General features: G+C 33.1%; 1 protein-coding gene across 3 annotated transcripts in view; it reads right to left on the minus strand.

Annotated features, from left to right (window-relative positions):
• Positions 1-291: 291 nt before the first annotated feature.
• LOC115880431 overlaps positions 292-15,037 on the minus strand; it is a 74,399-nt gene continuing 59,653 nt past the window's right edge. For 2 of the 3 annotated variants that reach the window (XM_030897636.1, XM_030897635.1), the window contains exons 2-3: positions 1,690-1,809; positions 292-1,566 (exon numbers count right to left, since the gene is read on the minus strand). In XM_030897636.1, the coding sequence (XP_030753496.1) occupies positions 1,431-1,566; positions 1,690-1,809 (256 nt within the window). In that variant the 3' untranslated portion in view covers positions 292-1,430. Of the gene's footprint in view, positions 1,567-1,689; positions 1,810-12,984; positions 13,079-15,037 lie in introns of those variants that run through there. The other variant, XM_030897634.1, reaches the window with a different exon arrangement.

Consider the following 15,037-nt stretch of genomic DNA (forward strand, 5'->3'; position numbering starts at 1 on the left):
ATACATTACTAACATCTACAGATGCATGAGCAATACATTTATTTTTATTATATAGATTGTATTAAAAAAGCCTCTTTTATTTTTCTTTTAGAGGCTATCGCTTCTTTCATTAAGTATAATTTTGGCGTTATTAAAATTTGTTCTTGCCCTGTGTCCCATGAATGCTGACAAATCTTAGATTTGTGAAAATCTCCCTTTCGTAAATAATCTTTATATTTCACCAAAGTAAAATTTATCGTATTCACATGGTATTTTGTGTATTACATTTTTTTGTTTGTTGTTCTTTATTCATTGGTTTAGTCTGTGATAAAATAGATCTAAGTGTATTTTGTGTTTTGAAAGATGTTTGTATGTTGGCATTTACCTGGTTTTGCATTACCACCTGTTCAGTTTTGATTTAAAAATAGATACAGGATACAGTTTTTCTTAAATTAGTTAGAAACGGTTTGCACAAAATTGTTCAAATTTGGCATGTTTTCAGCATACTCAAACCTTTAGAAAAACCTATTTACCACTTCGCTGTAAAAGAGTGCCAATATTTTGACAGTTCAAAATTTGCATGGGATTTCCTGTTTCCAAAGCCGAAGCACCATCCGGCAATTTTTTTCTCTCTCAATTTTTTCCTTGATATTCCAAGTTTTCACAGGAATTCTTTTTATTGAGTTTTAAATTTTTCTCTCATTTGTTATTAGCAATTAGTATTAAAAATAGTAAATTGAAAAATATCTATCTAAAGATACCATCACGATCGGTATAAGCATTGTTTTATTTTTGATACATTAAGTCCTGTCCACACATAACGTTCAGTTTTGCTTGTGAGGTAAAACGGAAGACTTTTTAGTAAACTGACAACAGTTCTCAAGACGGTCGGCCATCTTAACCCCATCTATACATAACTCTTTGTCGTATTTGGTAACAATCATTAATAATGATCAAATATCTCCAAGAAATTTGTAAAATTACATTATTTTTTGAAACTATGCAAAACTATTAGATTTTTAATTTTCTATTGTAGGCAAAATGACAATTTTGTTGTAGAACTAAATGATCCCGTCAATTCTCTAGACAGAAGAATTAAAACCTTTCGTCTTAATTCAGTTCAAGTAAAACGTCCTTTTTTTTTTCGTCTACAGAAAATATTTACTTGAAACGTTTTGACTGAACAGGTAAGACTGACAGGTAAAACGTTATGTCTAGACAAGGCTTGACATTTCATTGTTGGATTTTCATATCAATTTAAGAAAGCAATGCTGCACTTTAAGTTTCAGGTACTGAGTACTCATTTTACATAAGTTTATAAAAATACAATAAGATATATGATTGACATTTACAGAACAAAATATCATTGTTAGTTACAAACTAAAAAAATCAGTTTTAGGTATTACTAAAATAATTTAAAGTGGGCTGCATGTTCCTTTAAAATAATTTTGTTAAACTTGAGGACTAGTACCACTTTCGCCCATATTTTTAGCTTCTTCTATTTGTTCAGGTGTGACGTACCCGGTACTTCTTCTGTTGGATAATCGGTTTCTCGATCTCCTTTTTCTCTGGGTTTCACTCTGATCACTGGAATCATGATTTTTATTAGCGATAATAGTATCAATATTCAAGGCGGATGATTTTTTGTAGATTGATTTAAACTGTGATTTACCTAAATAAACCTAAATAAATAATTTACAAAATTTTTACCTGTCTCTATGAGATTTAACTCTCATCACAACAGGCGGGTGTTCTGAAATGTTGAAATTCGTAGGCAATCCATATTGTTGCTGTTTCGCTCCTGGTATCGACTGCGTGTCATCTGGAAATCTGGAAGAAAATACAAAAAATGAAACAAATCAGTTCGGAGCCGCTAAGGTAAAAAAGGATGCTTTTTCCACCACTTTATATTCAGGACTAAGTATAAGGGATTCTGTATAAAATTTATTTTTTTACGTTTTTTTTAATCCAATAAGTGTTTGTCAATAAAAGTAAGTATATCTGCAAGAAAAAAAACATATTTGAAATTTTTAATCCTCAATAAATTTCAATAAAAAAAGGCTTGTAAATGAATATCTGTGCCTTTTATACCGAGTGCGTCTCAAAAGTGGCTCATTCCTATAACTTTTTTATTTTTCAGATAAAAAAAAGAGATTTGGTATGTTAGTATACGACATAAATTAGGATTGATTGACGTATTCAATTGTTTTCGGTCACTTCCTGTTTCACCGGAAAATTACTACAACTTTTGATTTTTAAATGACACCCTCGGTATTATTTTACTTTATTCGATAGAAAATAAGAATCTGAATAGAATGACATATCATATGTCAACTTTTGACATTTTCGCATATGGTTTATTTAAAATTATAACTTGCGGTTCGTAACGAAAATTTGACTCGAAATACCAAGTGTATGGTATCAAATTATTCGTAAAAAATGCGTTTTCCAAATATGCTAATGAACCATGCTCGCTCCATTTGAAAAAATTGAGATATGATTAAAAATACGATTTGAGCATTTTTTAACTGGCCAGGATACGTAACACGTAAAAAAACGATCAAATTTATTTTTCCAAGGCCCCTTGATTAAGAATTAGTGTTTTAACATAGCCATATGGCACTCTAGATTGAATTTTAAAATAAAAAAAAATATTAAGCGAGAATGTCAAAAGTTGACATATGATATGTCATTCTGTTCAGAATGACATTTTCTATCGAATAAAGTAAAAAAAATACCGAGGGTGTCATTTAAAAATCAAAAGTTATAGTCACCCAAGTGGCATAAATGTGCTTAAAATGGTTATATAGAGTGCTATATAACAATTCATGATAACTATGTATAGTCTGTCCAACGAGAAGATCCTTGACAGTGATAGATGTGTCTGTCATTTTAATTTCAAAGTAGTTTATTTTATTTTACAAAGAAATAAGTTGGTACAACTGGAACGCATAGCAGGAAATATTTAAAATTCGATTGACAAGATGACAAGTGATTACTTCAAAATATTATGAAAAAACTGTATAAAATTGAAAAAATGTAATCGAGTTATTTTATTTAATAAAAACGGTATGTGTTAATACAAAACAAACAAGAACAAGACACTACATACCAAAAAAATATAAAAAAGAACTATTATTTACTTACAAGCTTTATGAAACTACCCGCATTTATGATTATATTTATCAATATAACTTATGTACAAATACAAATTTGTAATATTCCACAGGAATAAATAAAACAACATAGGTAAATAAAACAAACTATTTTATTAATAATAACACCTACCAAATTTTATACCTTAAAGGTTGATTAATTAACTTTAATCTTAATTTTTTTAAACCAGTACCTTTTGACATTATTTTTCTGCAGTACTAAAATCCATTATTTACCTATCGTGTGATATCGATATTTTACAGCTACTCCAGTTTTTAGTATGTGTTTAGTTTGATCCTTCTACCATATACAAGATGCACTTATCTACGACGAAATGGTATACAAACTTTATCGATAGCAACTTCATTGGTGTATAAGACTTTCTGCCCTGGCAGCGAGTATTAACCATAAACTGTGCTCTGGGTCTACAGTTAATTTTCACTCGATTTTTCCTCCACTTGACTTCAAAAGACACAAAACACACGTAATAATACGAATCAAAATGCATCATATTCCAAAACGCAGGGTATTTAACAAAAGTTGACACAAAATTATAACCTAGAATTTGGCAAGACTTTGACAAGCGTCAAAAATGACAAAAATCTAAAGGCGAGTTCATACGCATCGGCGTCCGTTTGTCGTTCATCGTTCCGTCAAACCAATAAAATTGAAATACGATCTGTCATTTTTTAAATAAACCAATAAAACTGGTTAAAAACAACAAGACACGACGTATGACGGATTTATATTTAAACCCATCCATAGATAACTTAAAAATGATTAGAAACTTTTTTTAGTAAAATAAATAGATTGGTATGGGACGTCATCTGCTTTTCTTCTGTCATCGTCTGTCGAAATCTTACCTGAGAAAAAAAACAGAGTATAGTATTTTTTAAGTGCTTAATAAACCCTAATACGATAGTTATAAACACGCGCAAAATAGGCGCAGGTTTATAAAACAATATACTTATTTAGAAGTACGTTAAAAACTCTCCGATAACACTTACAAAATAATATTGAGTACATTATAAAATATTTATAAAACTGTTTTATAAAAGATTTATAAATATTTTAAAAATAACATATTTGTCTCAGTTAAAATATTTTTGTAGCATGTAGAATGTAGAATGTTTAGAAGGGGAGTTAATCACCGCGACCTTATAGATCTATTGTGTGTTCCCCTTTCTTGAGTTATAACGAGTTATAACTCATCATACAGTCTCAGGGCTTTAAGAAAAGCCAGTATCTGAGACGGCTCCACAGAGGCCAGCTCTCCATCCTCGACATCAGACGTGCCAAGGTTCATGGCACGAATGGTTGTCGTCTCGGCGCACTCAGTGATAAGGTGTTCTGGTGTTTCCCCATTTTCCCCACAAAATCTGCATTCGCCGTTGTTTCTCAGTTTCAGCCTACTGAGGTGTTCGTTGAGGAGAAAGTGTCCTGTTAGAAACCCCGTGACAATCCAAAGATTGTTTTTACTTAAATCAAGGAAAACCTTTGATTTTTCTCGGTCGTAAGTTCTGAGGAACTTTTTCGAGTGTCTTAGACCGTTGGAGGACACCCATTCTATATTACGGATGGAGTCTTCCAGATTCTTCAGTTCCGCTTTCAGTTGGTTCCCGTTAGGAAAACAGAACGGTTCTGGTCCAGTTAGTGGAGTGTTCGCTTCTTTTCTAGCTAGATCATTTGCTTTTTCATTGCCTTCTATCCCTTGGTGAGCAGGCACCCAAACTACACCGACTTTATTTTCTTTGCCTAATTTGTTAAGCTTCTCTAGGCATTCTTTGGCCAACTTCGAATTGATGGTTACTGAGTTGATCGCGTTAAGTGCTGCTTGACTATCGGATAGGATGGCAATTTCCTGTTTTCGATAGTTTCTATCTAAGATAAATTGTACGCATCTTTCGATAGCGTAAATTTCTGCCTGAAGGATACTGGGGTAGGTGCCCATTAGTTCGGAGTATTTAGTTTTCGGCCCAAATACTCCTATCCCTGTCCCTGCTTTGGTTTTGAAAGCATCAGTATACCAAGTGATGGTATGGTCTTTTATATGCTGAGTAAGCGTTTCTTTCTTCCAATTCTTTTTATTACTCAATACTACAGTGAGGTGTTTCTCAAAGTTGTAAATTATTGGTATGTCATCCACTGGGAGGTGGAGAAGTGGAATTTTATTTTTGAGGGTGTTCCAAGCCCCCGACCTGAAAATTCTCCCAGTACTGTTTCCGTCAATGACCATTCTAATCATTGTCGCATTGGCATAACTGCCGACGACGATGTGCAGTGGTGTTAGGTCTAGAATGACCTCCATTGCTGCTGTTGGACATGTTCTCATGCACCTGTGATGCAGATACATGCCAGTCTCTTTACTTTGCACAGGTTTTGCCTTGCTGTACGTTGCTCTAGTTTTGTATACCAAGCAACTGCTCCATAAGTAATCATGGGTCTTACTATCATGGTAATACAACCAGCGCAAAATGTTAGGGGCGCAGCCCCACCTATTTCCCCCCAGTCTTCTGCATATCAGAGAGTCTTTGTGGCTTTGCTAGTAATGTTCTTAATATGCCTGTTCCAGAGAAGTTTACTATCCAGGGTTATTCCCAGATATTTCACTTCCAGCGATGGCAGTATTTCCTTTCCATCTAGATACATTCTTTTCAAGTTTTTCAAACTTCGCTTTCTGGTGAATGGCACTACTGCTGTTTTATCTGAGTTAATACTCAGCCCGACAGTCCTGCACCATCTCTCAGCGATGCGGAGTCCTCTTTGGATAATATCACACAGGGTGCCTTCATGTTTCCCCCGTGCAATGATGACTATGTCATCTGCATACCATATGCAGTGTATTCCCGCTAGAGTTAATTCTTCCATTAGTTCATCCACTACCAAGCTCCACAGTAGGGGGGAGGTCACTCCACCTTGTGGAGTTCCTTGCGTTGTTTTAACAACTACAGTTTTGGTACAACTGCTGTTCGTGTTGAGAGCATTTCCCAAAACCAGCGAATTATCGTACTGTTCACCCCTCTTGTTTCAAGAGATCGCTTGACCACGTTGTGAGGTATATTGTCAAATGTACCTCACTGCAATGTCCAAGAAGGCACAAAGTGCTGTTTCTTTGCTATCCAGGCTTGCCTGTCTTAGCTCAGTTAACTGGTACAGAGTAGTTTCTGTGGATCTACCCGCTCTATATGCATGCTGACTATCGTGCAGTGGTTTAACCTGTAGATGATTTACTCTAATATGGTTGTCCACTACTTTCTCCATCGTTTTTAATATGAACGATGTGAGACTAATAGGCCTAAATGATTTGGGGTTAGCCCAGTCAGTTTTGCCTATTTTGGGTATGAAGATGACTTTAGCTCTTCTCCAGATGGTTGGTATATATCCCATCGCTAAGCTGCTTCTTTTGTAATGTTTAATAGATGGTTTTTGTAGCATACATCTGCATTTTTATTTTTTAGTTATCAAGAATAAAATTATAATATCGTGTATTTATAGTGACCAAGATAAAACTGATTTTAAAATTGCAAAGTACAAATATATTCTATTTAAATGACAGACATGGCTAATTTAAAGAAAGATGTAAATTGTGTAAAAAGTATATCGCCTAAAGCGCTCCAGGAGTCAAATTTTCCTGCGGAGAAAATTTTACTGATATTATATATCCATATTTGTGGAAATATTTTAAGGCGCTTTCATTTTAATAAGATTTTGCAGTTATAATAAGTATTTAATTTTTAGGAAATTACTGCAAAATTACCTGTCAACTGGAAAATCGACATTGTCCAATATCCAATATTATTGAAAACTAATTCGTTTCTTATAAATACGTTTATTTTGAATTAAATTTCGATTACTTTGTTTTGTAAATCCCGACTCGATAAAATGGCCAACATACAGTCGTCCAAATCATCATCATAAAATCATGGCGTCGACTAACAAAACATTTTTGTTGCTCAAGGAGCAGTTATACAATTAACTTGTTTTACAATGATGCTATACGGAACATATTTGTTTTATTACTTAAAATAATGTCGGCAAAATACAATTAAATTCGTCTATATCTTCCGGTGCTGTCACATTTACAACAATAAAATTATAGACGTGCGTTTTTAAATTCGCTAGTAGGTTCATCGATACTTAAAACATAGGAAAATATTTTTAAAATTTAAAATTTTTATCGATTTTTCTACGGCAAATAATAAGGAAAAAATATATAATTAAACACAAATTTGACTTTTAATTATACTTGCAGACTTTTTTTCTGGCAACATTGGATGACTTTCTATCCTTCACCTTTTAGATACGAACGCCACGGAATAATAACGTAGGGTTTTAATATAGCAATATTGTTGCACCTCACGTGTTATCCTGCTATTTAAAAACCAGATTATTTTTTATATGTTATTTATTTTTTGTTAGCTACACTTAGACACAAATATGTTTAATATCAACAATAAAATCTTCCAGTTAGAAAGACTTGACATTTTAAGTTTTAGAGATAAAGTCACAATTTTAAAATATATTTTAAATTCTGACCAAAACCAAAGTTTGAGGTTAGTTCTATAGTATGCTTATAAGGTTTCCTAAATAACATTTTTGTATTTGGGGAAACACTTTTGTTTTTTAATCGCTTTATAAGAATTTTAATTCGTTTCTTTAACAGCAATTATAAAATTGTTTTCTTAGAGTAGCGGTCGCGACTAAATTATAGCGAAGACCAAATTGTTTTATAAATCAGTCGTAAAAACAGCTATAAAACATGTCGATAATGTTTTAATAAACTAAAATGCATATTTTTATAGCTGTTTTGTAAATATTTTATAATTGTTTTAAATTATATTATAAATCAGTTATAAAATATATCTAGCTCAAGCATAGATAGTTGTATAAGATTTGTTATATAAACGTTCCTGAGCATAGTAACGAATATATTTATAAAAATGTTTTATAAATTAGTCGCCAAAACATCTATATAACAAAATAATAAAACACATTTGTCTCTATGATTAATTTGTATTCTTTGCGTTTATTATATAACAATTCAGTGTATGAGATCGCTTTAATAAATCGTATATAAAACACTTCACTCTCATAATAATGTATTGTGCTACTTGGGCATTTCCGGTGAAACAGGAAGTGACCGAAAATAATTGAATACGCCAATCAATCATAATTTATGTTATATACTAACATACCAAATCTCGTTTTTTAACTGAAAAAATATAAAGTTATAGGGGTAACCCACTTTTAAGACGCTCCCGGTATGTCTCACTGAGCGTTATTTCTATTTCATCTTAACAGGCAATTTTTTTTCGTAGTATTTTATTTATTTGTATTTACATAAAAGAATTGTGGAAATGTCGCCTATATCATACCGACTAAATCATACCATCAATATCTGGTTTATAATTGCATTGGCGAGACACCTTGTAGTGTATTTAGTAAGCTCAATAAGGCGTCCAGTAATACCAAAGTAAGAGGTCGGGTTAGGTTAGGAATCGAAATCGCGAGAGGGACATTTAACAAAATGCGAAAACATATACTATGCAACCTGTCCCTCAACGTCCGCACTAGAATCAGAATCCTGAGATGCTACGTGCTCTCCCCTTCTGTATGGAGCAGAGGCGTGGACCCTTACCGACGCAGCATGCAAGCGTGTGGAGGCATTTGAGATGTGATGCTATCGGCGCATGCTTAGGATTTCGTGGGTGCATCGCGTGTCAAATGAGACTGTACTATACCGCATCAACTAGGAGTTGGAGTTTCTGGTGAATGTCAAACGCAGAAAATTGGAATACTTCGAACACATCATGCGGAACGAGAAATACCGCCTACTCCAACTCATACTGCAGTGGAAAATAGAAGGCAGTAGATCAGCGGGACGCAGACGAATATTGTGGCTTCGAAATCTACTAACATGGACCGGAATGACGTCAACAGCTTTGTTCAGAACGGCAGTGGACAAAGTAATATGGATCAATGTGATAGCCAACATCCAAAGAGGATAGGCACTTTAAGAAGAAGAAGAGGTCGGGACTGATTGCAGTGAAGAAAGGAAACATCCCAAAAGGGGTGCCCATTACGGTATTTCTGCCGAGGAGCAAGGGGAATGACACCACCTACCTGCTGAGCCTTATCCAGGCTCAGAGAACTCTAATGTCGGGAAATCTACATAGAGTTGACGAGTCATCCACTCGAGGGAGGAAGATGATGTCATGTCCTCACAATAGGAATTGACCTCAAATCCAAGGAGACAATAGAGAGAGATATATCTTCTATTATAGATTCGGGACAACACCGGTATCAAGTCTGAGGAGAAATCAAGTTAAAGAGGTGGAGAAAATGAAGACAGATCCTCCAGCCTCCACCTCACGGGTACCTGTGGAAAGGTAACCTCCTAATATTCGGATGAGGTACATCTGTTGTCAGAGGAAAATGGGAAATACCCTGTCCCACCTACAACATGTATTATGGGTTATAGACTGTATGTATAGTTATAACTCAAGGAAGAGGGACACAATAGATCAAATTAATGTCGCGGTGATTAACCCCTCCACCCACTCATTCTATATTCTACTTTTATGCAAAGCGGTAAGGTTTAGGCTTCTCTGTCCTTTATTTCTATAAAGTTTAAAATATGTAACTTTCTCGATGGAGAAACAGAGCTTTTTTCGAAACGATCCTGTATACTTATTTCGGGACATTTTAAGCTGTCGCGCGTCAGTATTTGTCAGAAATGTTGACGTGAAAAATTCCCCATCGACTATGTTTTTCTTTTTACTCGTTTTTACACTATGCTGGTGCTTTTCTTGTTTTAGTTCGGTAAAGGTTTCGTGTACCCCATGTGGGGCGAGGGTCACAGCCAGAAACAACAAGGACTGGAAAAAAACGATGACGGGTGGGTCGCGGAATTTTTAATGGACTATTTCGTGCTGCCACTTAAAGACGGATTCTGCCACGTCTGTTCCAGCTTCCAGGAGGTCTACGAATGTATAGTGCGATCCGAATTATTCGAGTAAGTCTATATTTTTATTTTTATATTTTTATTTAACATTTAATAATTTAAACCAAAGAGAATAGAACCATAAATATGTTATTTATTTATTTATACTATCATTTCTGACAATAACTCTGCATTATTTTTTTTATTTATTTATATACTATTTCTAATTTATGTTTATAAAATAAAGTTTCTTCTATCTACACTCAGATGCAAAAAAAAAACGCAAAGGAGAAATTTTTGGTCAACTATAAAGTTAAATTTCTGTTATTTTTAGCCCTATTTTCATGAATTATTTAGGAAGCTGTACATAATTATATAAACTTTAATTTGTAAACTAAGTGTTTTATATACTTTAGTATTTGGCATATTATACAGGGTTAATCGAGGGGTTGTTTTTTTTACCCTAGCTTTAAAACACCCTGTGCAATAATTTCGTGTGTGAATTTTCTTAATATATAATTTTACGGTCAGGACCATGACTCCTGGGCATTTGGTTTTTTGATTATTGTCAATACATGCTTTGGTTAATTTATAAGAACGAAATGAACTGATTACGATCAAATTGCAATTTTTTTTTAATTATCATTACTTTTTGATAATATTCAAATCATTACTTATTAATAACGATGACAGAACTAATGATATTAAATAAAACATCTGTATAATACTCAAGTATACTAACAGAAAAAAAAAATGTAAAAAATACCCTAATAATGTGATTCAGGCTGCATATATCATATTGCTTTATGTTTTCCCCGAGGGGCGTCTCACTATTGGAATTACATGTACATTTTCTTGGCAGTCGCTGGCAGTCCTACAGCAGTCGCCTATAAAAATTACATGGCAGTCATAGGCAGTCTTCTTTGCAGTCATTGGCAGTCGCTTGGTAGTAAAGTGATATTTTGGCAGTACATGTACATTTTTTACCCAAGTGAGACACCCCTCGGTTTTCCCATTCTTCTTTAAAGACCAAGCAAAATTCATTTAATGAAGCTGATACTGCTTCGCAACCTTTTATCCTCCTGCCAAGTATTTGCCAAACGTCGAACATGATGGGCAGTTCATAGTAGTATATAGTTAATAATAATAATAAACACAATAATCACCAAAGCCGCCTACCGAAAAAAATGACTTGAAAAGAAATGATAATTATTGAAAAAATTGCAAATTGTTGGTGGCTCATTTCGCACTTAAAATTTAACCAAGGCATGTATTGACATGATCCAAAAACCAAAATGCTCAGGAGACATGGTTCTGACTGCAAAATCATATTTTAGGAAAATTTACACACGAAATTATTGCACAGGGTGTTTTAAAGTTAGGGTAAAAAAACAACCCCTCGATTTACCCTGTATAATATGCCAAATACTAAAGTTCATAAAAATGAGTTTACGAATTAAAGTTGATGTAATTATATACAGCTTGCTAAAAAATTCATGAAAATAGGGCTAAAAAGAACAAACCAACACTTCAAATTTGACCAAATATTTCTCCTTTGCGTTTTTTTGCATCTGAGAAATGTATTTTTATAACATTTCTTTCTCATAGAAAGTACTAAACCTACAGATGTACGTTGACGACATAGTAACGTTATATGCAATTGAATACAAACTAATATCTTTAATAATTAGTGTCGTGAAGAGCGACACTGATCTTGGTCTTGCATAAAAAGCCAGACCAAGACTAATATTTGATCTGCAAGACCAAGCATGCAAAACTCTTGCGGTCTTGCATTTTTTTCGCGTTTTTCTCTATCGTCCTTGACTATCTCCTAAAGCTTCTTAACAAGAACAAACCCGAAAACTCTCAAAGAAAAGCTCAGTAGCTTTGGGATTTGGATTAGTCACATTGTGTAAATTATCAAAATTAAAAACAATGTCAGTCCAAGAAAATTTCAAAAAAAATTATATTTCTTTGAATTTTTTTAATACTAGAAAAACTAAATTTATGGCTGTTCGCAGAAACAACATCCCGAACACCAGAATTTACTTAAATGAACAGGTCATCAAGCAGGTCACACCATTTAAATACTTGGGATGCTTGGGTAACCAAACGTGGGATCTAGATCAGGAGATCAAATGCAGGATCGAGCAAGCAAGAACAATTTTTCTAAAACTTCGAAGGTTTCTCATCACAGATAGGAACTTGAACTTCGGCCTTAGATACAGAATAGTGAATGGTGTGAATGGTGATGTCTGGTCCGTTTTGTTATATGGTGTGGAAGCATGGACACTCAAGGTAGCAACAATAAACAGAATTAAAACCTTCGAATTGTGGACCCTACGAATGCTAAGTGTCCTGGGTCGACCGTGTTAGGAATGAAGGTATTCTCCGAAGAGCTGATCTAGAAGAACGTGAACTCTTCGAAATCGTCAAGAAGAGGAAAATAGGCTATTTGGGACAATACTACATGGAGAACGTTATCACTTTCAGGGCCTAATTCTCCAGGGTAAAATCGAGGGGGGGGGGGAAAGGCGAATAGGCCGAAGGAAGCTATCCTGGCTGAGAAATATTCGTTATTGGACAGGCATACAGGACTTCCAAGCACTCCAATTCGCTGCAATTAATAGAACCATCTGATGAGGAAGAAAAAGATGAACGCCTACGCAGGAATCTGCACGGCACCTTAAGAAGAAGATGTTTTGTGTATATTTAAGAAAAATAATATTAAAAAAATATCCATATAGACGAATGACCCAATGTATGACCAATAATAGTACCTCAAAATATAAATATTATATTTTAAGGTACTTATTTTGTTTGCACCCAATTATTGTTCCGATAATAAGTAGTAATATAATAAATGTAATTCTTTTCAGAAAACATACATCAAAAAATTAACATACCTAATTCTATATTTGTAATTTATCACTATAACTGACATCATCTTATGCACTAAATCGAATTATCATTATTTAATACTATTATTATTTTATTCGTTACTGTAGTGAGATATTTTTCCTGTTTAGTTACTTAGAATAATTTTATCGATAATAGATATGCACTTTAAAAAATATTTAATAACAATTTATTTGAAATCCTATTGCAAATATTTGTTTGTTTTTTTTTCATTTTCAGAGATAAACAAACTCAAAAACAAGCTAATCATATTTTTTTAAAAAACTGAATAGTTTCAAATTATACTCAGAAAATATTGTTATAAACACTTTTAATTCAAATCGTAGAAAAATACAGGGTTTTTCACCACATACGACACGGAGTATTGTAGCTAAACGACAAGATTTTTACAAATTGTAAGTTTTGGGTTCGTTGAAGGACTATTAGAGCTACAATTTAAAAATATTTTTACAAGATACAGAGTGTCCCAAATAAATAAAAAATATCAAAGTTGTATTTTTTAAACGGAACACCCTATATATTATTACATTTTTAGTTTCTACGGTTAAAATAAAGGTAAATTTGATTAAGGTTTATTACACTTAAACCTTACCCTTTTTGAAATATTTTCAATTTTGTGAAATTGCAGTATAAATTTTAAGGCTTCATTTCTCCGAGGGTATCAAAGTTTTTAATACTAAATATTTACTGAAGTTTATTTATTGGTCAGTTATTGTGTTGCAATAATAAAAACTTTATTACCTTATACAGAGTGTCTAAAAATTTATTTTAAATAATTACTAGCTTTAAACGGCAATAACTTGAATCCTCGTTTAGAATGCTACCAAAATAGTCTTTTACGATGTATTTGTTGTTATAATAGTCCACGTATTTAAGATTTGTGTTGTACTTAGCTTTAGTTAAATTTAGCGATAAAACCACTTAGTTAGGGAAGAAATATAATTATTCTAACTTATTAGTTAACATTTTTATGCAAAATAAAACATATAGCTGTAATATGATTTTTTTGACAAATTATTGTTTCAGTTTTTGGTCTCAAAATTCAAAGCCACGGTACGTCACTGGATCTATGGAAATGATTTAGTTGTTCGATGATTTTGAAAGAACGCATTATGGCCATTAAAAAATTACTAATTTGACAATTTATATATTTTTTATTTTGAATCATATAAAAACCGAACAGTGCAAATGCCTAAAAAAACATAACACAAAAAAAATAACTAATACATTCAGCAATATTATGCTAAATAATAAAATAACATATTTAAACTTCAATAATTGCTAATAACATTATAGAAACTTCAAATAACTTCAGAAGTAAGAACAGTAAAAGATAGCTTCATTATTTATTTAGAACAGTTTGATTTCAACCGCTAGAAAGTATCATAAGTCCTTCGCACGTAACAAAAAATATGTTTTTAATTATTATTACCCAGTCCCGAAAGAATTTGGAATTAATAATTTCGAGTCCCGGTTCTTTGATGTCTCAAAGGAACCGGGAATTCCCGGATCTTTCGGGACCGGGATTTCCCGGTTCTGAACCCTAGTTCGTATCTATGTAAATTGTTCAAAAATTCGCAAAGAATTCTTCAATTACCTCATCCGATTCTTATAAAACTTTACATATACACTGAGTTTATGTGACAATACAACATTATGATCATTGTAATCAACACAATCCTTAGACATACTTTAAGGTTATAAATGTCAATTTCCTGGAACTTTTCTGTGGTACTGCAAACGCAATAATTACAAGAACACAAGAATTATAACAAAATAATAGTTTGCCAACAAAGCACTGAAATGGTGGAAAAAGTGACCTGAACAAAAGCAGGTGACAAAATTCATAGTAAAACACTCACCAAAATTTAAAAAATTAATACAGTCTCCAGGTTATTAGACTTTCAGTAAAGAATACGACCGCACATAGGACTTAAAATAAAATATAGACTACACTATTTACATCTCAACGCGGTCAAAAAATCTTTTGTGAGACACATGTTTACTCTGCGCAATACGTAACTGAACGAAGTACATCAA

The sequence above is a fragment of the Sitophilus oryzae genome, unplaced genomic scaffold (genome assembly GCF_002938485.1).
Source record: "Sitophilus oryzae breed Bouriz unplaced genomic scaffold, Soryzae_2.0 scaffold_1623_pilon_pilon, whole genome shotgun sequence".
In the NCBI taxonomy this organism is placed as follows: Eukaryota; Metazoa; Arthropoda; class Insecta; order Coleoptera; family Curculionidae; genus Sitophilus; species Sitophilus oryzae.